We start from the raw sequence: 25,873 nt of genomic DNA on the forward strand, positions 1-25,873 counted from the left end.
ATGGACTACAAACTATCAAATGCTGAGAGGGAACCAAGAGGAATGATCCCAGGCACTGAGGATCTTCTGCAGAGGCCCTGAGTCAGCAGAGATGCCATGGAGGAGGTGGGTATGACAGATCTTGGAAACTGCACCAAAATCATGACAAAAGCACACAAATAGTGATTTTCACTGCCTTTTCCAGCTGGAAAAACAACCTGTGAACATCAAATTAACCTGGTGGCAGCAGGACGCTGTATGGACTGGACGTTTGAACAGGTTCAGAACGCAATCTGGTAACACTGATCGGAAAGACACCTCAGAGGTGGTACTGAGTGCCAGAGCGGAGGGGTCGGGCTCGCCGGGGGAGAAGCCCATCCCTGCCCATCCCTGCCCACCCCTGCCCATCCGTGCCCGGGAGGGGCAGCTGGCGGCCAGGCAATCGCGGCCAAGGGTGGGAGTGCCGCCTGTGCCTCCTCCTCTGCCTGGCACCTCACCCGGCACAGCTGCTCCCGCCTAAAATAACCCCTGGTTTAACATCAGCGAGCGACTGCGGGGGGCCTGGCAGAGAAATGGTTCGTCCGCAGGACTCGGGGTGGTTAAAGCAGCACAGAGGGGCTGCCGACATTGGTGAGGAAGCCAGATCCTATCTTCTCACCCATTCCCGGCCAGACCGGGGAAGCTTTTTTTTTTTTTTTTTTTTTTTTGCTGTAAAAAACAAAACAAAACAAAACAAAACAAAAAACCCCAAAGCAAACCAGCGATTAAGAAGCCGAGCCCCCCCAGCCCAGGCTGATGCCTTTGACAACGCACGGCAAAAAAACCACAAAAAACCCCACGCTCCTTCCCTCCCTCGCACAGGAGCCGAAGGCGAGCAGCGCGGGCAGCACCGCCCGCAGCCGCGCAGGGGCCGCGCCCACCGCAGCGCCGGGCCGCGCCGGCGTTTCCCGGGAGAAGCCCATCCCTGCCCATCCCATCCCGGCCCTGCCCGGCCCGGCAGGAAGCGCGGGGGGGCAGCGCCCACCCCATCCGCCGGGCGGCAGCGGGGGCGGGCGGTGCGGCGCTTCCGCGGGTGAGCGGCTGCGCGGGCGCGGGGGAGCCGCGGGGCCGGGCCGGGAGCGGGGGAGGGAACGGAGGGAAGGGAAGAGAAGGGAGGGGAGGGCGCTGGTCCCGCGCTCGCCGCCTCCCGATGCGCGTCGTGTCTCTCCCACCCCCACCCCGCAATAATTTTCTGCGGAAACAATAGCAAATATCAGCGTTTATTTGCGCAGGGGCCGCTGGCGGGGCGGGGCGAGGCGAGGGCGGCTCAGCCCGCACAATGGGGGCTTTGTTGGACGCACAGGGCTCCTCTGTGCCGGCGCCGCCGGGCTCTGCCCCGCTCCCCCGCGCTCCCGCCGCGGCTCCCGGGCAGCAGAAAGCACCGTCAGCTCAGAGGGGAAACGCGAGCCGGGTTTAAAGTTAGTGCTGACACCCCGCCGAGCGTAGTTAATCAGCGGGAGAAGCGTCTCTGAGCGTAGCTAGCAGGTGGGAAAGTCCTCGAGAGGTCTTGAGATCATCGGTGGTGGGTTTGAGCACCAGCGGTGGTATCAGGAGAAGCTGTTAAATAGGGGTGCAGGGGCTATCTGGAGGAGGGAGGAGGCTCCATGCCAGGCGTCCATGTCGTTTCGGTGGTGAGAAGTCAACATTAAGCCTTTGGGAGCCCTCTGATTTCCTAATGAGATGAACATCTTGTTCCCTTGCTCCCAGGCACACCATGGATACCACCGGCCACAGCGTCCTCCTCCTCCAGCAGCTGAACATGCAACGGGAGTTTGGCTTTCTGTGTGACTGCACAGTTGCCATTGGAGATGTTTACTTCAAAGCCCACAGAGCGGTGCTCGCTGCTTTTTCAAACTATTTTAAGATGATATTTATTCATCAGACGAGGTAAGAACGCACAGCTCTCCTCTTATCCTTTTACCACTCCCAGCATTCTGCTTTTTCTTCCTTCTAAAGGTATAAAAGTCTGAAATTGTGTACAAATGGGGATGTTAGGTGGCCTGAGATTATTTTCCTAACCCAGCACAGGCCTTGACTCTCTAAACAATCCCAGTCCAGAAAGCACCGCCCTTTAAAACCATTTTCTTAGTCAGCATATGGCAACATCAGACCCTGCATTTTGGAGATGAGGCATTTCTGTGACCGGATAAATAAATCATGTAAGTACCATCATCTTCCTGCAGTGAGAGCCCTGCAGATTTAGAATCCAGGGATATCCTGGTACCTCCTGCCCATGTGCAATATGTCCAGTACTTTGCCTTAGGTTGTTGTCAAGCTTGCTGGGTGAGACTGTCATTTTTGGCAGTATCCACAGGCTTGAAACAATTGCGAAGCTGTGGCCTTATCACAGTTCTGTGCTTCAGATTCTTGGAGATAAGGGCTGAGACTGAGATCATCAATTGATTTCAAGCTGTTGTTCACATGCTTCACCTGGCCAGGTCAGGAGTGGTTCTGCAGGTATAACAAGAGCAGTGTCATGGTCTGGCCTCTGACCTGGGGCTGGCTGCTTGTGATAGATCAAACATTCTTCATTCCCCTTCCTTTCTGAGGGTCGTGGCTTCCAGCACCTCTGCAAGATAATCTTTAGGATCAGCTGCATCGCCCCTTGGCTGGAAGTGAGATGAGTTAACTGCCCTTCCCTGTGGATGTTGTTTGCTGACACTTAAGTTCAATACTCATAAAGATTACACAGATAAATGGAGTGGCACACACTAGTGATGCACAGCCTGCATAGCATCACTGCGGTGCCGTGTGCTGCAGCTGGCTCTGCATGGGAGGGATGGGGTGGCCAGGGCTGGTCACTCGCACCAGCCTCAGCTGCAGCTGTGCACGTGGTCTTCAGAATCACAGGGATAAACGCAGACTTAGGCACTTGGCTTTGCCTGCAAAGCTTCTGCACTTCTGCAGGGCTTGGCAGGGAGTGCTGCTTGTAAAAGTGCTCTTACAGCAAATGGGCAGGTAATGGATCAGGATTTGGAACCCTGTATGTACTTAATCATCTGTTTTGTTTCAGCGAGTGCATAAAAATTCAGCCTACAGACATCCAGCCTGACATATTTAGTTACTTGTTACATATAATGTACACTGGGAAAGGGCCAAAGCAGACTGTCAGCCAGAGCCGGCTGGAGGAGGGCATCCGCTTTCTGCACGCAGACCACCTCTCCCACATCGCCATCGAGATGAACCAGGCCTTCTCCCCAGAGCCGGTCCAGTCCTCCAACTTGTATGGGATCCAGATCTCCACGGCGCACAAGCTGGCAAAGGAGCGCCTGGGAGCGAAGGAGAGCCTGCCCAAGGCGGGCGGCCGGTCTGCGGCCCAGGGCGATCACCCCCAGCTGCAGCTGTCCCTGGCCATCGGCCTGGACGACGGCCCCCTGGACCAGCAGGTCGCTCGCCCCTCGGCCCAGCCCGCGGCTCTGGCCAAGCCAGCCGAGGAGCGCCCGAAGCTCTCGGTTTCCATAAAGCAGGAGAGGTGCGACTCGGAGCCCGTGGTGTCCCAGAGCTGCACCCCTCCTTCTCCAGAGGTAGCGAGCCCCATCCTTGCCAAGGGCAGCCTCAAGGTGCACTTGTGCCACTACTGCGGGGAGCGCTTCGACTCGCGGGAGGGGCTGCGGCAGCACCTGCACACCCACGTCTCGGGCTCGCTGCCCTTCGGCGTCCCGGCCTCCATCCTGGAGAGCGGCGACCTGGGCGAGGTGCAGCCCCTGGCTGAGGACAGGGAGCCTGGGGACGGCCATCGCCTCGGGGCCTTCCTTCTCAAGGAGGATGAACATCAGCTGGAGCATCCGAGCTGCAGCGACCTGGAGCCTCTGCAGATCGGGCAGCTCTCCCTCATCTCCAAGGACCACGAACCGGTGGAGTTGAACTGTAACTTTTCTTTCTCGAGAAAAAGAAAGATCAGCTGCAGCGTCTGCGGCCGCACGTTTTTCCGGAAGAGCCAGCTGCTGGAGCACATGTACACGCACAGAGGGAAGCAGCACAAGTACAGCCGCTGCCAGCGGCTGGAGAGCCCCAGCACCCCCAGGTTTCACCCTTACTGTGACAGCGAGAGTGTGGCTAAGAGCTCCAGCTTGTCCCAGGACCACTTAGATGAATGTATACTGGAGCCAGATCTCATCCAAGAAAGCGTCGATACGATCCTGGTAGAGTAATTTTCCCCCTTCAGATGCTGAAACTGGATGCTTTGGTATTCTCCCCCTAGGGAGTGGCCGCTCTGTGCAGCTGAATTTCTTGAGCCACCGTTCCCCTCACTCCTGAGATAACTGAAGGACTGTGTACTTTGACTTGTGTACTTGGTTTTTTTACTTCTCTAACTTTTAAACTCGAGTTAATGCCCATCTAAGTCATTCTTGGAAGCCTCTGTGTAACTCAGTTATGTTTTTCCTGAATGTGAGCTTATTCCTACTCTGCTTTACTGGAGTAAAGGCTGTATTGCTGGGTGTGAGGTTTAAACATTGTCTAGTAACTCTGTGTGGTGCCTAGGACTGTTTGTATCCCATAGAATTGCTCTTCTGAAACCAGATGGATGGAAGTGTAGAGGGAAATACTTATTGTGTTTCCCAAACAGTTTGTTTATAATGAAAATAAATATCTCAAGGAGATGAATCCTGAAGTTCATGTTGTTCATGTAACTGCAGTTAACAAATCTCTGCACAAATATTTGCAGGAGCCATAAGGCTGCTCTTTTCAAGGGAATTGGCAGTGTTGATGTAGGGGTGGCAACCTTCATTTTGACAAGCCCTGGAGTCCTCATCTGTCTTCTAAATTTACTTTTAAACTCTCGGGATTTGCATGTGTTTTTCCTCCTTCCTACTCCTCCCTCGTTCGCTGCTGCTGCAGCATAAGCAAGGACAGATTTTGATGCCCCTCTAGGACCATGTTCATATTCCACTGTCTTCTCTGCTGGGAGGAAGGAAAGCTGCAAAGGAGTGTTCTCTCTTCTTTGAGAGGAGACATCCCTAACTTAAGTCTGTACAGGATTAAATGCCACGCACGTATTTTCTGAGTGAAAATGATTTCTGACTTTATAAACAGCTTGGAGTAAACACATTTTAAAATATTACAATCTGTATATTTGCTCAGAGCAAATACACAGCCTGTTATTTTTTCTCTGTTTGCAGAGGCACTGTGAGATGGTAACACGCACGTTTTTTGCCTTTCATATAAACATAAAATGGTTTGGGCTGGAAGAGACATTAAAGATGATTTAGTTGCAACCCCCCCGTACCATGGGCAGGGACACCTTCCACTAGACCAGGTTGTTCAAAGCCTCATCCAGCTTTTCATTTATCATTTCTTGTTATCTGAAGGGTAATATCCAAGAACGGGTTTAAATTATACCTGTGCCTCTTGAATTCATAGTTTGTCCCTCTCTAGTCTTTATCCCAGGCTTCCCACCAGATGGGCTGCAGCCCACCCCTCAGAGATGCTGTTACTCAGAAGGCCACAAAGAGACACACCAAGCTCTTAGGGAGCCAAGGTCTCTTCTGCAGCACAGAGCAAAAGCCTGGTGAGCTGCTCCTGTAATCTCTTTACCCAGATTTTGGGAAGCTGGAGGCTTCCTGCCAGTCCTGGTGGAGCCGAGTCATTGCCTTTGGAGGGGGGGAGCCTGAACAATGGTGTGAGAAGTTTGCAGTCAGAATGCCTGCTCCAAAGCTCTTTGTAGTGGGGACTCTTGAGCTGGCTTTGATACTGTCCTGGAGCAAGAGCTGCCATTTAATCACTGCTGAATTAAAAGACCATCTGAGGTCTTTGTAAGGGTGGTTGTTGCTTCTCCTGGGCAGAGAGCTGCTCACCCCGGGGGATGGATTGGTCACTGAGAGCTGCCAAATTGTGTTTCAAGACAAAGGGGCAAACCAACCAGACCCCGAGCCTGCCAAGATGATGTTGCAAAATGCAGGCTGTGGTTTGGAGTGTGCTTCCCTGCGAGCCCCAGTGCTCCTTTTGCTGCGTGTACCCATTAAAGCTGCTCTGGTGTGAACACATTTGAACTCTGATTTAAAAGGCGTTCTTTGAAACAAGCAAACAAACAGAACCCAGCCGACACCCAGGCCTGTGAATGCTGCATCTGAGCACGGAGCCATTCACACAGAGCATTTCCTAGAAAAGAGCCTTCTGCCTCTCTCCCAGCCTAATAGCATCAGCTAAATCACATCCAGCACAGACTGCTCATAACTGGGCAAATGCCCTCCGGCTTCCACTGACCTCTATTTCTACATGATGGGTAAAAAAAAAGGAAAAAAAGAGGTATTTTATGGTCATCCCCTATTTGTATGTGACACTTCACTGAGTGGGCTGGCTTCTCTGGGTGCTGCTTGCTTCCCTCGGCTTCCTGCATTTAATTTAAAAACAGAAGCATTTGCTGGGGTGGCTAGAGCTGTAGAAATGAGCTGTAGAGGGACTGAATATCTACTATTCAGTCAGTAGATAAACACCTCGGATTGTCAAATAGCTGCCTAACCTGCCTGAAATAATTGGTATTGAAAGTCAAAGGGGTCTTGATGTCTCTGCAGAGGTAACAGGGTAGTGGTAACAGAGGTCAGTGCTGGGGACAGCAGCAGGGACAGCAGTGCCCAAGGCATCTCTGGGACACGCTGCTCATCCTCAGGTGCGTGGGCTGTTCGCTTCTTGCCCATTAAAAAGGGAGCTTTTATAAAAGCTATGATAACAAAAAGAGCCAAGCATCCCTCAGCTGTATGTGCTGTAGGAGTGACTCCATGGCACTGACTGCAAACACACCAGCAAAGCTGAAATGAGACATGAACCAGGGCTGTGTTCATGTCCTGCGGATCCTAGAAAAGATACAACTGTAGATGATTGTTTTCTGTTATCCTCACACCCCCTTTAAAAGGTGTACTTTGGTTAACCTCTGTGGGACTGAACATCTGTGACATCAAATGTCTGCCAAAGGCATTTTTTTTGCATCATTTGCAATACAAGAAATGCATTTTCGGCAGTTTTCTACTGCAAGTGTTAAAGCACTGTTATAATTAAAGCAGCAGGAAAAGCTGGAGACAGAAGTCATCAGCTCCGAGTTATGTTAACATAAAAACATAATTCTCTCCAAGTTTTATGAATAGAAAATAATTTTACAGGGCAGTTACATTTGCTAAGCAAGGGCAGCAGCTGCTCCTGGATAAATCATGAGAAGTTTTATTACTGTATGTGGAAGACACTTGAATTACTGAGTGCTTAACCTTTCTGCCGGTGCATGCTTGGAAATCTGCCTGACTTGCACAGCTGGGTTTGACAAATACTCATTTCTTATTGGGGTTTAATTTTTTTTTTTTTTAATAAAAACCTAAAAAATTTTGTCACAGTGTGCAGAATAATTATCCTAGTGATTCCTTCCAGATATCTGTGATTGGTTAATAGATGCACATGGGCTTAGGCAAAGAAAGCCCTGAGGTGGGAATACTTCAAGGCTGGAAGTCTCAAAGCTCTGATGCTGCTGGGTCCAACAGCATCTGTGTTTCTCAGGCTTCTTAGGGTGCATTATAGAGTGTGGAGAATCTTGCTTTTGTGCACACTGAGAAGGTTGAACAGGGAAATTAAATTTGCTGTTGGGATGTAAACCTGAAGCAGTGAGCATTACAGTTAAAAATAAGGCCAATACGTGTAATACTGCTATCATGACATTTCATTTCTTCAGTGTAATGCTGATACTGAATAGTTTTCTGGTACTTTGGAGGCAGAAAGTATTTATCCTCTGTGAGTGAAGCCTTCAGAACTGCAGTGAAAAGTGACTTCAGCATGTGCAATTCAACATCATTGAATGGGACCATGACTTTAAGTGGCCAAACTTCATGGCTTATGGAAGGCCTCCCACAGCAATCAGGCAACAGGTTGTGCCATACCTCTGCCATGATCTTCAGATTCCCTGTTTAATAAAACTCAGTCTCTTCCCTTCTTGTCCAGGATTGCCAGAATGACTGCAACAGAGTGGGCTTCCCAGCAGTCCAGCACTAGGAAAATACATTCTGAGCAATGAGAAATCATGAGGAAAAAGGTAATGAGGATGGATGTGCCCTAAATTACATGCTGGTTAAATATTTGCAATCAGAGCTGTGTCAAGACTGAGCTCCCTGAGATGCAATCGCGGCATCTACGGGATTTGCATGTTTCATTAAGAAAAAGTAATGACACAACTTCAAAAGCAGCCTAGGAGAGGAAATGTTTTCCACCAACTGTTGGTGCACCCTCAGAACAAAGACAGAGCAAAGCTCTCAGCCTTCTCTGCTGCACTGGGTTTCACCTGAGTGGAGCTGGCCCTGGGAAGCTTTGGGGGGCTCCAGCAGCCCGTGCCTCGGGGGCACTGCCGGGATGCACAGGGCAGTGCGGCAATGTTTAGTCCCTGTGAATCCTCCTGCTACTGGCACAAACGCTGTAGGAAAACGCTGTCTAAAGCCCTCTGTCCCTCCTGGCAATCGCTGGGATTTGTAACGCGTTGCTTTTAGGACATAAAGCCAGCTATAGGAAAACCAGGGCGGGGAGCCATGGAGAGGGGTGATGGATGCAGGAGGACCTGGCAGCAGGCAGGCAGTGGTGCCGGGGCAGGACGCGGCGGTGGGCGGGCGGTCGAGGCTCCGCGTCCCCGGAGGGACCCGCTCCGCCTCCGCCGGAGCCCGCAGCACCCCGGAGCCAGCAGGGCGAGCGCCCCAGCCTGTCATTAGGGCCGAGCATCCCCCGGCAGGCTGTTCTCCCGACCCGCGTACTCATGGCGGTGATGCTCGGGGTGCGGGTGCGCACCATTCCTGTTGTGCCTGTTGCACTCGCCAGCCGGGCCCCAGCCCGCTCCTGCTGCCCGCAGGCTGCCCCACGCACCTCGGGGACGCGCCTCGGCCTCCCCTGCCCTGCTCCAGCTGGGAAATGGAATGCAAATCGTGTTTCAGGCTGTCGGGGCTGCGCCGGAGCCCGACGCCTCCGTGCGGCGCAGTCGGGGAGGTTTGGCAGGCGGGAGCGGCGGGGGCTGCCGGCAGCATCCCGGGGATGCGCCGCTCCCCCTTCCCGGGGATGCGCCGCTCTCCCTTCCCGGGGATGTGCCGCTCCCCCTTCCCGGGGATGCGCCTCTCCCCCTTCCCGGGGATGCTCCGCTCTCCCTTCCCCGGGATGCGCCGCTCCCCCTTCCCGGGATGCGCCGCTCTCCCTTCCCGGGGATGCGCCGCTCTCCCTTTCCCGGGATGCGGTTTCTCCCTTCCCGGGATGCGCCGCTCCCCCTTCCCGGGATGCGCCGCTCCCCCTTCCCCGGGATGCGCCGCTCTCCCTTCCCGGGAATGCGCCGCTCCCCCTTCCCGGGAATGCTCCGCTCTCCCTTCCCGGGGATGCGCCGCTCCCCCTTCCCGGGATGCGCCGCTCCCCCTTCCCGGGAATGCGCCGCTCTCCCTTCCCGGTGAGAGCGAGCGCGACAGAGTGACGGGCGCTGCGGCGCAGAGATGACATCCAGCCCTCTCCAGATGGAAATCCTCTCTCAGGGACAAGGGCAAAGTGATGCCCGGTGTGTCCGTGCACCGGGCAGGAGCGGCATTGGAAAGGCACCTCCCGAAAGGACAGCGCGGCCTGCAGAAGGGCACCTTGAAATGGAGGTGCCACCTCTTCCAGATTAAAGAGGTTTGGAAGGCACATCTCTGCGAGGTCTAACTTGAGGACTTGACAGGGTGACTGCCAGCTCGAGCTGCAGATGATACTTTCATCTTAACAATCTGAATTGCAAAACATGTTTTCTTACCATCTCCCTCCCTTTTGTATCCAGCCTGTTTGACGGTTTTTATATAACAAAACCTACTTTAAAATGCTGGGCTCGGGTATTTTTGCTGAAATCAACTTTTTGCCTAAGTGGACTTTAACCCCACAGCAGAAAAATCCCATCATCTGACACAGAACTGCACTCTTCACAATTCTCTGCAAAAAGAAAGACATGAGAAAGCTGTGCCTCCTAACAGATATTAACCTATATTGTAGCTTAAATAACTGTAACATCCTCTGATTAGGTTTTCTTTAAAGTCACATTTAATGTTAAGATTTTGTCCATTTGCAAATGAAAAGTATTTAATTACTTTAGTACTACCCAACAAGAGCTGACAAGAACCATTTCTCTGGGAAATAAAACTGCAGAGATAAAAATCATATTAAAGCAATTATTTAAATCAATCTGTTTCCTTGGAGCAGTTCATTTTGAGTTACTCATGTTGAAAGCTTCTATCTATAACACAGGAAACATTAGGGCTTCACTGCCTGTAAATGGGTCTGGCTTCCATCCATCCATCCATGCATCCATCCATGCATGCATCCATCCATCCATCCCAAGTGCAAACCAGGATTCCTGTGTATTTTGTGAATTTACTCAATTTCTTACACACATTTGTGAAAAAAAAACAAACCAACAAAACCAAACAACCCAAACCCAACAAAAACAACAACAAACCCCCCACAACTGCATCATCACTTTTATATATGGTGCATATGAGAATGTCCATGATTTGTGCAGGGATTGCACCTTGGATTCAAACACCGGACTCCTGGCTGCTGTAGAGTCAGTCCTTTGTAGCCTATGGAGCTGCCATGACCTTCAGCAGCTGGAGAGATGCCCCTGTGCATTTCTAATCCATTTCTGGTGTCCCAGGGCAGGAAAGAAAATGCAATATTTGTTTGTGTCATCATTGTCTACTGGCAGCTTCCACAAGGAACTTTTCAATGGATACACTTGTTTTCTGCTGGGCTCAACAGAAAAGCTTTTTATCCCCCAGGAAGCCTTTCTGGGTATGAGTTATACTATTTAAACACCCTTTTCTTTGCTGCTAATATAAAAAAGCTGTGGGAGATGAAAATACTCAAAATGACACAGCAAGGCAGGGATAGGGAACTTGTTTGATAGAGAGCTGAATTGTCCCCACTGAGGAGAGTGCTGGAAACATCTGGGGAAAAAGCAGCAGCACAGGTTGTGGGGTGAGCAGAAGAATCACTTCCATAATTCAGAGGGCAGCAAGCAATGAATTTCTGGGTAAGGAGCCAGACAGCTCAGAAGCAGGCTGAATAGGGCCATAAAAATGACTGGATATCAGGAAAAAAATCTTCCCTGAGAGGAGTGTCCAGCATTAGAACAGGCTGCCCAGGGCAGTGGTGGAGTCACCAAACCTGGAGGGATTTAAAAACTAGATAGATGTGGCACTTGGGGACAGGGTTTAGTGGTGGCCTTGGCAGTGTTTGGTGATCTTAGAGGTCTTTTCCAACCTGAATGATCCTGTGATTCTATGATAATAATTCCAGATTATTTTAGCTGTTGGTGAGGATGGTGGTCCTTAAGTCAGGCCACCTTTGGTGCTCTGTCACAGCCATGCATCCACATCCTCACAGGATCCCTGGCCCAGCACTTTTTCACAATAGTAAATTTATCATTCCTTCTATGAAAGAATAAATGTTTTATTAATGTTCTACTCTCTAATCATAAGGAAGGAGTAGAGAGTCTTAATTAAGTCATTAGCAGCTGTTGTGAGCCTATATTTTGTTCTGTAAACCTGAAAGAATAGATAGGATTAATATTATTAAAAATTTATGACTCCCTTCCCCCATATTTTGTGTATGTTTTAAACTGTGTCAAGAAATCACATGAAGGATATTATTAAAAAACACCAGTTAGGGTGTGGGACCAATTTGATCTGCCCCAGAAAGTGCCAAAGCACCAAATCTGCTGCTCCCCCTCCCAAAATGCCAGCCCCAACCTGAATGCTGTCAGCACCACCCTTGTCAGTCTGCAGAGCCTCAAACATTTCCCTCTGGTGCCACAGGGTATCTAAGAGGGAATTTAACCTTGGGGCAGCAGGATGGCTTTTCTTAGCTGCCAGAGATTTGTGACCCTTCACAAATTCCTTACAGCAGTCCCTGGGCAGCCAGGACTCTGTAGTAGAAATGATTGACCTGCAACTGAAAGGAAATGTCATAGAAAGGGCAGAGGAGGAGCAAACCTCCAAAGAATTTGGATCTGCCACCAACATTAAGATTTCTCTCTGCTCACTGTATGACTGCCTGAAAAAGCTGGACACAACAGAGCACCACTGTGAGTTAATCCTTTCACATATAAAATCTCTCCATAGCTGCCCACTCAATCACAAGGCAGGAAAACAACAGGTACATTCAGCTTTAATGAAATAATCATCAGTTCTATGTACAGCTATAACAGAGGGAAAACCAGATACAAGAGAGGATGCAAACCCAACCCCTGACACGGAGCAAGTCACAGGGCAGGGCTGGACTAGGCATTTCTACCATTCTCCTCCTTTTTTGAAGACGTGTTTTGCCTAAAAGGCAATACTGAAATAACACCAAATCCTCCCAAAACAGCTTAGCAGACTGACAGAGCATGACAGCCTGGCCCTGTGGGGTAATTTTGTGTTTATTTACTAAAGCTTGGACATCCTCCACTGCAGCTGACTCCAGTGGGATCCCACAGCAATGCTGCAGCCCTTTGCTCAGCACCAGCCTGCCACAGTGCCTGGTGTAATCCCATAAGCCTCTCCAAGCATCAGGATGGCTCTTCCCAGGGTGCTGCGACAGCTCCAAAGGTACATCTAAAAGTCCTTTAAAAGTCCCTTTTTCAAAACTATAGCAAAATACCTGGAAGAACCAGTATGAAGTACAAAGCCATTAAAATTGTACACACTGAATTATCAATAGCTGATAACTTAATAAACAAATTCACAGGAAAAAAAATACACTTTTTTTTCTTTACCACCCTCTGGGTTTTTTTAAGTTTTACTTGCACAGAGATGAGCTGTGGCTCTTGCTGCTCGCAGTCCCCTCATGACATTAAGGAGATGCTTTATCGAGGTTTAAAACATATTTGTGCACCAGATACGAGGGACAGCCCTTGTATTTTAGCAGGAATCCAAAGTCTGTGCTGGGAAGGGAGATCTCAGCGCATGGTCAGTGAGCAATTGCCAAGCGCGGCTGCTATTTCTGTGCCGGCTGAGAACACGCAGGAGAATTCTCTCAGAGGAAAACACACTGCTTTGCCCACAGCTGGACACAAATGCCAGCCACGCAGATGCAATCCCATATTATTAAAAGGCCCCTTTCTCCTGGGCAGCTGGTAGCTGGAGGTGATGCTCGCACACTCACCGAGAGGTGCAAACCCCTCGGGGCAGGGCAGTCTCGGGGTCTGACAGCAGTAGGCTTGTCCAGGCATTTTCCAGCCATGTCCTCAGGCCTTCACGGCAGGATTTATTTTTCCCTGAGGACTTCAGGAAGATTGCTCCAGCATTTCAGTGCATGTTTCAGAGGGAGCTACATGGCGTGCCAGAGCCTGGTGGCAGCGAGCCGGGAATAATACACGATTCCCAAAGGATGCCTGGGCTGGATGAAGGCAGGAGGGCTTCTCGGGGAGCCAGCGGCACTCAGACCAAACCAAAGCCATCCCAGCGCCGGCAGCACATTGCAGCTTCCCAAACTATGCTGACTGCTAACACGCATGCAGCTCACTGCTATTTATATCGCATGCCACGTAGAAAAAAAAATATGCTACATCCGAGGAGAGCTTTCAGCACGAGAGCGGGATGGGGACGGAGGAAGGCGAGGGAGGAGGGGGCTGCCTGCGGCAGGGATGCTCCCGCCCGAGCTGCCGCAGGGAATTTCGCCCGCTGTGCGAAATTCAATGGTGCGGGAAAGGCGCCCCCGGCAAACCAGGCGCTGTGGCTTTCTCGGCATTCCCGCAGCCCGGGGTCAGCACGGCGAGGCTGATGCTGAGGTTTGGCGTGTCTGGAGATGCACAGGCTGCTTGCGACAGGGGGAGAGGCCGAGTGATGGAGAGAGTGATGCTTCGTGTCACGGCAGTGACCGCGGTTCTCGGTGCCTGTGCGTAGCGAGGATCGGTTCAAAACACAGCCTGGCATTGATGTTTTCTTGTCAATATTGCAGACACTTCGCTCTTCCTCATCTGCAATAAAGCCCCAGCAAGCCTCCAGCTGTTTCAGCGTGCCCCGAATCCAGCCCAGCAGCAGGTCGGGCACTCACCGCCTCTCAGGACCTTTCTTCAAACACATGGTATGTACAGATCGACAGCAGGAACAGCGGGGAAACAGGGCGTGGGTGACAGCAGGAATGTGGCCTTGACATAAATGTGCCAATAAATGAAAATACAGTCACTGTAACACCTTATTTTTTCTGCAGCTGTGGTCAGTGGCGCTGTCTGAAGCCCCAGGGGACACGCTGCACTCAGCAGGGTCTGCCCACATCCCGGGATCTGTTTCACACAGACACAGCTGAACGGGCATGCAGAATTAGCTACACCTCAGCCCCAGGAGCTCTCCGAGTTCTCCACACACCCCGCAGGCCAAATGGAGCTTGAGATCACTCCTGCTGCCCTTTCTCTCTGGGGCCAGGCTGCCATCACAGAAAGCTGTTGTGTTTATTCTGTTCCAGGGCCATTTCGTTGACCAGCTGCTCTATGGATGACTGAATGGCCGCCTTCACAAGGGAAGAGGCGGTTTCTATGAGGAGCAACTCGTACTGCTCCCCAGTTCTGTGCCCCTGGTCACCCAGACCTTTCTCCTCTGCCTGGGGACCGCCACCAGCCTCGGGGCCCTCTTTTTGACCAACATCAGCGTTCCTGTTCGATTTTTTATTCCCTTTTTGCTTTTTTTGGTGCAAAACCGGGGACGGCTCATAGGCCTGGTCAGAGTCGGTGTTGTCAGAGTCCTCGGCTTCGGTGATGGTGATGATGATGCTGACACCAGTGCCTGCATTTGCTTCTAGTATCTGATGGCTGGAGCATTCCTGCACACCTGCTGCCTCTTGCACACTTGCTGCATCCTCCACACTTGCTGCCTCCTGCACACTCACTGCCTCCTTCATACCTGCTACATCCTGGGCACTCACTATCTCCTGCACACTCACTGCCTCCTGCACATTTGTGGCATTCTGCATACTTGCTGTATCTTCCACACTCACTGCTTCCTGCACACTTGCTGCTTCCTGCACACTTGCTGCTTCCTGTGCACTTGCTGCTTCCTGTGCACTTGCTGCCTCCTGTGCATTCTCTGCATCCTGTACACTCTCTGCATCCTTCACACTCACTGCCTCCTGCACACTCACTGCCTCCTGCACACTCACTGCATCCTTCATGCTTGCTGCATCCTGCTCCTTCATGGCATCCTGCACACTTGCTGCATCCTGCACACTCCCTGCATCCTTCACTCTTCCTGCATCCTGTTCACTTGTGGCATCCTGCACACTTGCTGCATCCTGTACACTCTCTGCATCTGGTACACTTGTGGCATCTTGCACACTCCCTGCATCCTTCACACTCTCTGCATCCTGCACACTCACTGCATCCTGCACACTTACTGCATCCTGCATGCTCACTGCATCCTGCACACTTGCTGCATCCTGTACACTCACTGCATCCTTCACACTCCCTGCATCCTGTACACTACCTGCATCCTGCAGACTCACTGCATCCTGCATGCTCACTGCATCCTTTACACTCACTGCATCCTGCACACTCTCTGCATCCTGTACACTCCCTGAATCCTTCACACTCACTGCATCCGGCACACTTGCTGCATCCTGCATACTCCCTGCATCCTGTACACTCCCTGAATCCTTCACACTTGCTGCATCCTGTACACTCACTGCATCCTTTACACTCACTGCATCCTGCACACTCCCTCCATCTTGTACACTCCCTGCATCCTTCACACTCTCTGCATCCTGTACACTCACTGCATCCTGCATGCTCATTGCATCCTTTACACTCTCTGCATCCTGCACACTACCTGCATCCTGTACACTACCTGCATCCTGCACGCTCACTGCATCCTGCACACTCCCTGCATCCTGCACACTCCCTGCATCCTGCACACTACCTGCATCCTTCACACTCGCTGCATCACCTCCAGATGCCAGCTCACTGAAACCAGTTACAGTCTCCTCGGCTTTGCACTCCTTAGAAAGATCTATGCTCTTTTCTAATTCATCCCTTTCGGGCACCTCTTTGCAGGTATTAGGGATTTCCTGCCACTCTGTGATTTCAGGGGCATTATCAGGTTGATCTTTAGAAACAGGCGCTTTGGGAGCAACTTCCCTGCCCTCCACATCGTTGGTGCTTTGGGGCAGACTCCCTTCCTGCAGTTTGTCCTGGGCTGTTTCATCAGCTGTCTCTGACATGGTTATCTCCAGCTGAACAGCGCACTCCGAGTGTTCTTCTGCCTCACGTGTGGCCTGTGTCAAGGGCTCGCTCTTCCCAACAGAGGTGTCACTTTCCTTGGCTGTATGGTTGTCCTCTTTCCCTGAATCCTGGTCCTCTTTCATTGTATCTTGGTCCTTCTTTGTTGTATCCTGGTCCTCTTTATGCTGCTCCTGCTTCACTGTATCCTGCTCCTCCTGTGCAGAGACTGGGCTGAAGGATTCAGATTTGTCTGTCGGGGCCAAATCCTCCGGCTCTTCACTGGCCTTATTCACAATACCCATCACTTCATTTGCTTGAACACTGTCCTCTGACTCCTCCACTGCTTCTGAGGGGCTGGGTTTTTTCCTGCCTCTGGAGAACCTCACACAGGGCATCTTCACCCCAGAGCTTGCCCGTTTCTTTGGGAGGTCTTGGGCACAGCTCTCCTCAGCATCCACCTGCAGCTGCACTTGGGAATCAGAGGGCACCTTCTTCCGTGAGGAGGACTTCTGCCTTCTCTGAGGTCTGGCAAGGCTTTTGATGGCTGCCCAGGTTCCTTTGGAGGATCGTGATGGATTGGAAGCTTTCAGCTCCTCTTGGTCAGTGCTAACACACTGGCTTTTCTCCTCTGAGGCTCCTTCGCACGCATCCTTCACAGCCAGCCCCTTCTTACCAGACTTCTTCCGCTTCTTAAAGCAGAGCATGGAGGGTTTTTTTGCTTGTTCCTCTGGTGGGGAACATGTGGCCCCTGTGCTGGGAGTCTCTGCCTCTCTTGGGTTCTCCATTTCAATTTCCTTAGCTGCCTTCACCATATTCTTTTCTTCTTTGTTGGTGTTGTGCTGCTGATTTTCCTGATCAATGCTTCAGACACAAGGACTGCAGAGATGCTCAAAGTGCATTTTTTTCCTCAAATAGATTTCCAAATAACATTAGTTGCTTTGTAATGAGCGTATGTGGCAGTGAGAAGAAGTTCTGCTGGAGCTGTCGCATCCACTTTATAACTCCCACTTTGCCTTATTACTCACTTTATCACCTCTCCAAGGAACCCCAGGTAGACGTGCAGTTGAACAGGCTTCTCCTTGGCTTTGCTGGCCTCAGTCTCTCTCATCTCTGGAGCAACTCACTTCCAGTTGTGCTTGGTATAACTGTATAACAGCCAGTCCAACATACCTTTTTTTTCCCCCAAAGGATGACAAATCAAGCCAAGAATTAACAATTTTTATTCACCCCACGGACCTGGAAGGAACTTGCACTTTGTGAGCTCTCTGCAATTCCACATTGCCCAGGGAGCTTGATTAAAGCACAGTGGAACCAGCGGCTGTTTTCTGCCCCCCAGTGACAAGGTCAGATGCTGCTTTGCCTTGGTTTTGGTTTCTGCTTCAGTTCCCTTTGGGTGTTGCATGAAATTTGCTGCAAAGCATGACCGAGGCTTTCATCTTTTTATCTGGAACACAATAAATGAGTGATAAGACCCATAGAGAAATTTTTTAAAAGTACTAAAAAGTTTTTCCTCCCTAAACATTTCATTCTGGGAGGCAGACCAGGGCTGGATTCGCTATAGCACATTTTTTTCACTAATTAGCATCAATATCCAAAGGCAAAATAAGGCCATAAGATGTTCCATCAAGGAACAGCAAGGCCAGTGATGTTCCATCACAGAAAGTACTGTTTTGCTATTTGATGTGGTAAAAAGGGACTTTTTAAAATATAACTGCCCATATTATGGTGAATACTTATTACACAAGCACACACATATTTCCTTCTCCTACGATTTGCTAAATCCTTTCCCCACTGCTCCATATGCACTTATAGTTCCAGCTAGGGAAATTACACCCTGAGACAGCAGATATTTTTATCTTTAATGCACCATATGACAATATGCAAAAACAGAGAATACAAAAAGGAGGCTTGAGGAATACAAAAGCGAAATCACATGGCAAGAAGGGAGCTTATTTATACTACGTGCATGCCTCCCATGGCAACCTCAATTAACACCGTGTGTGCTCATCAAAGACATGATGTTGTAAGATGTGTGTCAACCTGAGCGGAAAAAAAAAAAAAAACAAAAAAAGCTGTGCCTAGAAATATCATCAGAACCTTTTGGATAGAACGATACAAAACGGTGTTACCACAAACAGACCAACTTCTGCAGGACGGGCTCGGGGGCTCCGGGCAGGGCTTTACACGGCATTTCGTGCTCTGCTTTTCAGGAGGAGGGTGATTAAAAGGGGGTTCCGGGGCACGTTTCCCCCGCGGCACATCTGGTTTTTAAAAAAATTATGCTGCTTTTAATGAGGCTATTTTAAGGGGAAACCGAGCGGAGCTGTCAGAGCCGTGCGAGCGCGCACCCGCAGCCGCCGGTGCCCCGAGCGCATCCCGCAGCCCCGCCAAGTTTTGGGGGCGTCCGCGGGGGCGCGGCCGGACCCGCCCGGGCACGGGGAGCCCCCCACGGCCGGACCCCTTCCTCCGAGGGCAGCGACCGCGGAGGCGGCGCCGGGACGCCGCTGCTGCCGCCGGCCCCGCGGGTCCCCCCGAGGCGGAGCCGCCCCCAGCCCGGACCCCCGCGCCCCCCGCGCCCTCACCTGCAGCCCGGCCCGGCCCGGCCCCGCTCCGCTCGGCGCGGCTGCGCTGCCGCCGCCGCCTCCGCCGCAGCCGCGCCCCCCGGGCCGGCGGGGAGGGCGCTGCCGGAGCCCCCCGCCCCCCGCCAGCCCCCGGCCCGCCCCCCGCCCCGGCCGGCACCTGCTCGCCGCCTCCTTCCTCCCGTGGGACGGCATCGCTCCCCGCCCGCCGATCAGCATCGCCTTCCCCCGGCGGGGAGCATCCCGCCCGGTGGTGGGATAGCACCGCTCTCCCGGCGCTGCCGGTGGGGCAGAGTGACCTTCCGTCCCCTCCCAGGCTGTGCACAGCAGCTGCGGACCCGAAAACCACCAACTTCAGCTCGAGGTGGAGGTGCTCCCAGAAATGGAGCCGCGGTTTGTAGTTGGGAGCCCGGAGCACGCCCCGCGGGGAGGAGGGACCGCTGGGGGCTCCTGGCTTGGTGGCAAGGGAGGGGAGCTTGCTCTTGGCAGCTGTTTTTTATGTGCCACCTAAAACCTTCACAGCTTTCAGCACTCGCTGTTGGAGGTGCTGCAAGAGCTACACCTTTGGAGGTGGAGATAAGGACAGCCAGCTCTTGGCTTCAAACTAATCCATGCCCAAAACACCGGAGAAAGTGCCTCTTTCATCAGAGCCTTTCTTCTCTCTAAAGCAGCTGAGATCTGACTTAAAAAAAATCACGTCTCCAGCTGTGATGATTGATGGGAGAGCCTCCAGAAAAAGGACTACCCAGTGGAGCTGATGAACTACAGGAAACTGCAGTTGAGATGCCCGAACGTCCCCATTCATCTCCACGGGGAGCTGACGCCCACAGAGGCTTTACAGACATTAACTGCTTCACAGCGTGTTTGCACACGAGAAACTGAGCAAAGCAGCACTCTGAACTTGCGAGTCGCTTCCAGTGTAGGCCAGGCTTAGAAAAACACACATGGCCTCCCCCCTCCTCAGCTTCTTCACGGGAAGAAAGGTACAAAATGGATTAGCTGGGCTGAAATGCCAGCCAGGAGGGCAGAAAAAGTGCATTGAGCATCACAAGGAATTGCCTTTTTAAAAGCTCCCCTCTGAAATGTGTTTGCTCGCATTCAAGCAGGATAATAAACTTCATTTGGAAACAGCTTCTCTCCTGAGGTGGGTGGTGGGTTCTAATTATGATCCACTGCTTTATTAAAGCCAAGTGAGGCCCTTCAATGCAAGGAGCTTTTCCCTCCTTGCAGCTGGAGGCAGGAGGGAGGGAAGCAGACAAGGAGGATGGTTAACATGAGGCTCTGGTGTGATGGAGGCAAGCTGCCATGAATCCTCTTGGGAGCACTTTGCATGGAATCCAGTTATTCCTGATGCTCCAGGGGCAGACAGCAGCACCAATGGCTGTGGTGAAAGGGAAATAAAAGGCAAGCAAAGGATCAGGTCAGAAGTTGGGTGAGCTGGACAGAAGATACTGGCTCAGCTGGATCCTTTTTTTTTTCTGTGTGCTGGTGACATGCAGCAAGTCAACCAGCAACACCTTCTCCTCTTTCTTGTCCCCAGCACTACTTAACAACATAAATCTGTGTTATTTCTTACAGGATGCGATGTGGTGCTCTCACAACAGACAGAATGGGGACGGATGGCCATAACTCCAGCTAAGGACCAGACCCACAAATAGCCCACAGAGAAGAAATTTGTACATAATTAGTTTTTTCTCTAAGCAACAGGAGGAGAAGAAAACCACTGAGTACTTAGTTAGAAGAAATTAAGTGGCCTCTGTGACCTATTTCATAGGACAAGACCTAGCTGGTACCCTTAGCTGCAAGGGAGAGTTGTTAAAAAAATAACCTATTTATGTATCCATCCTGCAAGAGGAAAAAAGAGGTTGGAAGTGCAGGCTAGAAAACATTTCCCATTAATCTCTGAAGATGCCTGGGGCTAGTTTTTGGCCCTTGTGCTTTGTTGTTGTGCAGCAAACCCTTCAAAAGCTCGTGCCTGATCCGGCGCTGTGCCTCACTGCAGGAGGGGGACTAGCAACCTCTTGAACCATCTCTCTCAAGCACATGGCTATGATCTCATGCTAAACTAAAAGGAGGCTAATCTTAGCATAAATTTGCACTTATCCCATCTTTCATAAGCATAAAATGAAGGTGGAACACAGAGCACTTGCAGGAAAGCAGTGTAGCAGGGAAGATTAAATGTAGGAACTGACAGCAGGCTTGGCAGCATCCGCTCTGGCACTCAGCTTCCAGGCAAGGCTGGGCCCAGGAGCTGCAGGTGAAGAGGGACCCTCAGCCAGGCTGGGGGCTGGGCAGCAATGGGGGAACCCCTCCTGACCCCCTGCAAGGGGACTGAGCCTGCTCTCCTGGCTGCCAGGAAATCCTTGGCTGGGTAACATCAAAAGGAACATTTTAATGGGCTGTGAATGCATCTCAAATTAAAATATTTAAAGTGTTCTGTCTGCTTGTGTCACAACCAGGTAACTTTCATATAATTATTCTCCCCTCCTGAATAACTGAAGAGATAGAGATCTTTCTCTCCCTCTACATATACATATATATATATATATATTCACACACAGTGTCTGTGTACTAGAGATGCTCCCCTACGTTGGTGCACACCTACATCCTGATCCTCCCAGTTCTCACCAAATTTGGAATGTTTTCAGATTCAGTTCTGATAGACGCAGATGGGCCTCACGACTGTTAATTCAGATATTTTGCAGTTAGATGCAAGCATCTCACATTCACAGAATAATTCAGGTAGTTTATTTCCTACAGACAACATACATCATCTAGGGAAGGAAACCAGATTAAAACACACACACCCTGGTGCATTGCAGGCTACTTATTACTGCAATAATCACTCCTACTTGTCAATACAATGATTGCTGTTGTGTGTAGTTAATCACAGAAATAAATTCTAATTCAGTAATCTCAGTGCATACATTAAAACCCAAAAAGCACTTGGAAGTATTTGCCAGTTTATTTGTATTAGTTAAAAAATTGGCAGCAATGCCATCTTCATCTTACAAAATTATTTTTGGCCTGCTGACAAAACCTGCTACAAATCACTTGCTCACTATTCATGTTGTCTCTGTTGATCAAAAAGGTGCCACGTGAAACAAGGCCTGTCAGTGGTGTAACTGCACTTATGGTTGAGCAGGAAATGGTTCAAAGGACACATCTGGTAGAAGCCACAGGTATGGGCCAGAGAGCCAGTCCCTCCAGATCTGCTATCCAGAGCTTTCATTCCTTTGACAGAACACAGTAGCTGCAGCTGGGCTTGGGCTCTCTGATGTGGCTGAGGTGCCTGCAGGAACAACTCCCAGCAGAAAGCAGGGTAAGCACTTGTGGAGGGCGCTGGGAAGCCAAGGGGATCCTCCCTGCTCCTCTGGAATGGCACTGGAGCAGTGCCTAGGCACAGCAGGTTCTCCCGTGGTGAGAGAAGAGGAACAGAGGATTCCACGTGGCAAATGGGAAACTGCAGCCAGAAGACTTCTAAAGATAACACATGCTGCAAAACCCCGATGGTTAAGACAATTAAGTCCCAAGACTGTTTCAAACAGCTCCAGCTTTAGGATTTTTAATAATTAAAATCATGTCACTGAATCAAAAAAGATCATTAAACTCAAGTTTCTGTATTCTGCTTCAGCTACAATTATGAAGCGGGAGGTCTGTAGAGGAAGATTGCTTTATATGCTCAGTGTCAACTAGCTTGGAACACAGCACTTTAAAAATTATTACAGATTAAAAGTTACTGGTTGATTCTTCAGCACTCCTCCTTCCAGTCACTTCTTGCACTATATTCTCACTGATATCTTGTTCAGACTTAAGAAAAAAAGATCAGAGCACAGTTCCATTTACATGACTCATCAGGTGTTCTTCTGGGAGCTAAAAACAAAAATAAAACTTAATTACTATTATATAGTACTGCAGGCAACTTTCAGGCTGAATTATAATAAAATGTCATTTGGAAACATATGGCATAATATGGGATTGGCTTAACTCCATTATCTCAAGATCTTTGGAAAAATGAAGCCCAAATATTGAAGGCACCAACCTTTGGTTAATCATTCCTTTCAGAAGAGCCCATTCACTTCTCCTGACACTGGGTCCAGGTCGATATCATAGAAGCAGGGTCTTGTAGGAAGTCCTGGCATAGTGCTCATCTGGACAACAAGAGAGAGAATGTTAAAGTGGCAGTGGCAGCATTTTGGGCACAAGATCCAACACTGAAGACTTGGATGGCAATAGCTCCCTGAACACCAACAGACCAGAGAATGATGGTCATGGACTGTGTTGAAGCACCCCATGAGAACTATAAACTCCTGGCTCAGTAGACAGATATGAAGTTTTTGCTTTTTACGAGGACTAAGTTTGGTTTCTGCAGCTGCAAGTAACTCAGCCCAAGATTTGGCAAAGTACTTGACTATGCATCTGACCAGCTCACTGTTGGAGGAGTGTTCACGAACTCTGCTGTGATGAGACAATTACTTCTGAAGTTTTCGAGTACTAAAGTGAAGATACAAATTTTAATACAACTTTGCCAGCTGTAATGTCTCTTGATTACAATTCTTTGAGAATCTAGAACTAGACATGTTAAATCATTAGGAATAATTACTGGAACACTCTCAGAAGGGCTGCTCAGAGGCAGAACTGAAGCTCACAAAGCAGCTGCCAGCACTACTGCCTCAGGCCAGTCCTCTGCACTTGTCCCACTGCTGAGAACCCAGTTTCAGGCATGCAGAACACAAGGCTGGCAGGAACTACACCTGGCCTGATTTATTCTTGCAGCTGACAGCATTTCCCCTCCCCTAAGGCAGCATTTAGCCCAGCAGCACACACAAAGGCTGAACACGGACTCTACAAGGGTCCGTGACCATGTTTGGAACTTTGTGTCAGTGGTCATTGAGTGTTTTTATAAAAAGGGAGAACTTGAAAAGTCTCATTCTCTATCTGCATCACCCTGCCTCAGCTTTCACAGTCAGTATTGTTATGCCTGTCTCCATTAGATTAAACATCTCTTTGGCAACCTGGTATTTTCTCCCTGAGCAAGTATTTTGCACGCTAATCAAATTATCTCCCCATCTTCCTTTTGATAATAAGCTAAGCAGCAAGAAGGCAAAGCTCTCTTGGTGAAGTCTTTTCTGCAGTTCTCAAAACTGTTCAGGGAGCTTCTGGAGTCCCAGCCCTTTTTCCTTAGCCATTTACAAGTTCTAACACCAGTCCCACGTGTACTGTACCACTGCAAGTCTTTCATGGGTTATGCAAAAGTAAAAATCACTTAAAGTCCCCTCTTTGTAATGAATTTTGGGGCTGTATTACCTTTTTATGAGAGCCACTGTCTTCCCAGAGAAGACAGGGGTCACAGAGAGGATCCCCATTCCTTTGTGCTCAGCTGTATAAATATTTTGCTCTCAAGAACATCTCAAGAAAGTATTAAGAGGTTCAAAGTGCCCAGAGGGGTTTTCCTGTTCTCAGCTCCCAGTCTCTGGCCACGAAGAGCAAGGAACTTCTTATTTATTTATGTACCACTGGAGAATCATGGAGCTTTGCAGATCTCCACCTCCAGATTCAGAGGGCCACAGCAGGAGCTCAGAGAGTGACATTCAATAGAGTAGGAGGTGCTGAATATGTGCCTGACTTTGCCATTTCTTGCACTTTCTATTTTGAAATGAACAGTCAATTTTTCCTCCTTTCCTATCCAGTGGGCAGCCCACAGTGGCTACTCTGCTATCTATTACTTCAAGGCAGTCTGCTTAAACCCCAAATTTCCCTGCAGTGCAGAATAATTTCCATCCAGGCTACTAATTTGCTGTACAAGTGTCTACAATGCTTCATGCAGTTATTTTCAGAGCTGAGAACTTTTTCTCATTTATCCTCCTCCCCTTTAATACCACATGTGCTCAAAAAGAACACAGGGCAATTCACACTATTTACTTACAAGAAAAACTTAGACCACCCGGGTATAATCAAACCCCTTGCCAGATTTCAAACATATATTATTTGTTGCTCTTGTGGATCTTTCAAAATAAATGCCATTTAGGATCTAAAATAACAAGAGCTGAATATCAGAATTGTTTTCAATTCAGCAGCAGAACCAGAAAAGAAACCAAATCAATCTGAGTTAAATTATTTATTTCATTTAAATCTAGATAACCTTTGAAATTATATTTCCTTTAAAATCTAACAGTATTTCATGAAGGTACAACAGTTTCAACTTTAAGCCAGAAAGGAAAATTCCAAAATTCAGAATCTGAGAAAAAAATAAAGCATGATGTGCCTTTGTGATTAACTTCAGACAACAAGAATAGGCACACACCAGTGGTTAATTTCACCTCACATTTATCCTAAAAGCTTCTGCATAGAGCTACATATTTGTTGTATTTTCAGCTTACAGTTCAATAGGTGCTGCCTAAAATTTATTCTGAGGCTAACACATTCCCTGCTGAATGGGTTTAAAATGGTGATCTGATTCAAAATGCCCCAAATTGTTTCTCAAAAGGACATCCATCCTCTGGGTTTTAGTCACCACAGAAGAGTGATCACCTCCCAGCCAGAAGACTTATTGTTAACTCTGGCAGAATTAACACCATGATTTGCTACACGGCCAAGAAAACATTAGGAAATGGGTACAGGAGCAGAAAGGAAAAAGTCCAACTCCATAGAAACTGAAGACACCAGAAAAAGAGCCAAAACGTTAGTTTTAATGTCTGAAAACATCCCTCTCTTGTTTACTCATTAATGCAGTGTACCCTTTCCTTCTCCAATGCTTATGGAATAAATTATAAAATAAATCATTGTTTGGATTAAATCTTGGCTTGCAAAAAATGCCGCTTATAACAGGAACAGGCATGCTATCTTTCATTCTATCCCAAAACACACATTAGTCTTTAGAACATGGATGAGCCAGACTTTAATCAGGATGTGGTTACCTTATTTATGCTGGATAACCTGGAAACCTTAGCTACCTTTTTAAAAAAAGAATTAAAACAAAAAGGCAGCCAGTATTTGTCTCTACCTACCATTTGAAGGAAGAGAGGATCAGCTCTTAAATCAGCAAACTTCATCAACTGAGTCATGCACCCCAATGCTTCTGAAACTTTATTATGGTAAACATGTTGCCATGAAGACCTCA

At 49.5% G+C, this 25,873-nt stretch overlaps 3 protein-coding genes and 1 long non-coding RNA gene across 10 annotated transcripts in view; 2 read left to right on the forward strand and 2 right to left on the reverse strand.

Moving 5' to 3' along the window:
• The first annotated feature begins 858 nt into the window (after positions 1-858).
• Positions 859-4,623, forward strand: ZBTB25 (zinc finger and BTB domain containing 25). 4 transcript variants are annotated; one of them, XM_030275143.4, is made up of 3 exons: positions 859-1,051; positions 1,726-1,905; positions 3,032-4,623. In XM_030275143.4, exons 2-3 carry the CDS (start codon positions 1,733-1,735, stop codon positions 4,167-4,169), a joined length of 1,311 nt encoding a protein of 436 aa, XP_030131003.3. In that variant the 5' UTR covers positions 859-1,051; positions 1,726-1,732; the 3' UTR covers positions 4,170-4,623. The 4 variants fall into 4 exon arrangements, with proteins under 4 accessions (XP_030131003.3, XP_030131002.3, XP_012429628.4 ...); XM_030275142.4 differs by lacking the exon at positions 859-1,051 and adding an exon at positions 1,115-1,503; XM_012574174.5 differs by lacking the exon at positions 859-1,051 and adding an exon at positions 1,115-1,436.
• A 7,510-nt stretch (positions 4,624-12,133) lies between these two features.
• Positions 12,134-19,214, reverse strand: AKAP5 (A-kinase anchoring protein 5). 3 transcript variants are annotated; one of them, XM_072930497.1, is made up of 3 exons: positions 18,914-19,214; positions 15,783-17,618; positions 12,134-15,656 (listed from the first exon to the last, which is right to left on the reverse strand). In XM_072930497.1, exons 2-3 carry the CDS (start codon positions 16,984-16,986, stop codon positions 14,395-14,397), a joined length of 2,466 nt encoding a protein of 821 aa, XP_072786598.1. In that variant the 5' UTR covers positions 16,987-17,618; positions 18,914-19,214; the 3' UTR covers positions 12,134-14,394. The 3 variants fall into 3 exon arrangements, with proteins under 3 accessions (XP_072786598.1, XP_072786597.1, XP_072786599.1); XM_072930496.1 differs by lacking the exon at positions 18,914-19,214 and adding an exon at positions 18,757-18,881; XM_072930498.1 differs by lacking the exon at positions 18,914-19,214 and adding an exon at positions 18,272-18,436.
• Positions 19,215-19,645: 431 nt separating this feature from the next.
• Positions 19,646-21,194, forward strand: LOC115495621 (uncharacterized). Its single transcript, XR_003960936.4, has 2 exons — positions 19,646-19,897; positions 20,332-21,194. It is a non-coding gene; the product is annotated as an uncharacterized lncRNA (long non-coding RNA).
• A 284-nt stretch (positions 21,195-21,478) lies between these two features.
• The window catches only part of MTHFD1 (methylenetetrahydrofolate dehydrogenase, cyclohydrolase and formyltetrahydrofolate synthetase 1), a 39,967-nt gene continuing 35,572 nt past the window's right edge, over positions 21,479-25,873 (reverse strand). For both annotated transcript variants that reach the window (XM_030275132.4, XM_072930495.1), the window contains exons 27-28: positions 22,796-22,904; positions 21,479-22,626 (exon numbers count right to left, since the gene is read on the reverse strand). In XM_030275132.4, coding sequence (XP_030130992.4) covers positions 22,815-22,904 — 90 coding nt within the window. In that variant the 3' untranslated portion in view covers positions 21,479-22,626; positions 22,796-22,814. The remainder of the gene's footprint in view (positions 22,627-22,795; positions 22,905-25,873) is intronic.

The sequence above is a fragment of the Taeniopygia guttata genome, chromosome 5, assembly GCF_048771995.1.
Source record: "Taeniopygia guttata chromosome 5, bTaeGut7.mat, whole genome shotgun sequence".
NCBI classification, from domain to species: domain Eukaryota; kingdom Metazoa; phylum Chordata; class Aves; order Passeriformes; family Estrildidae; genus Taeniopygia; species Taeniopygia guttata.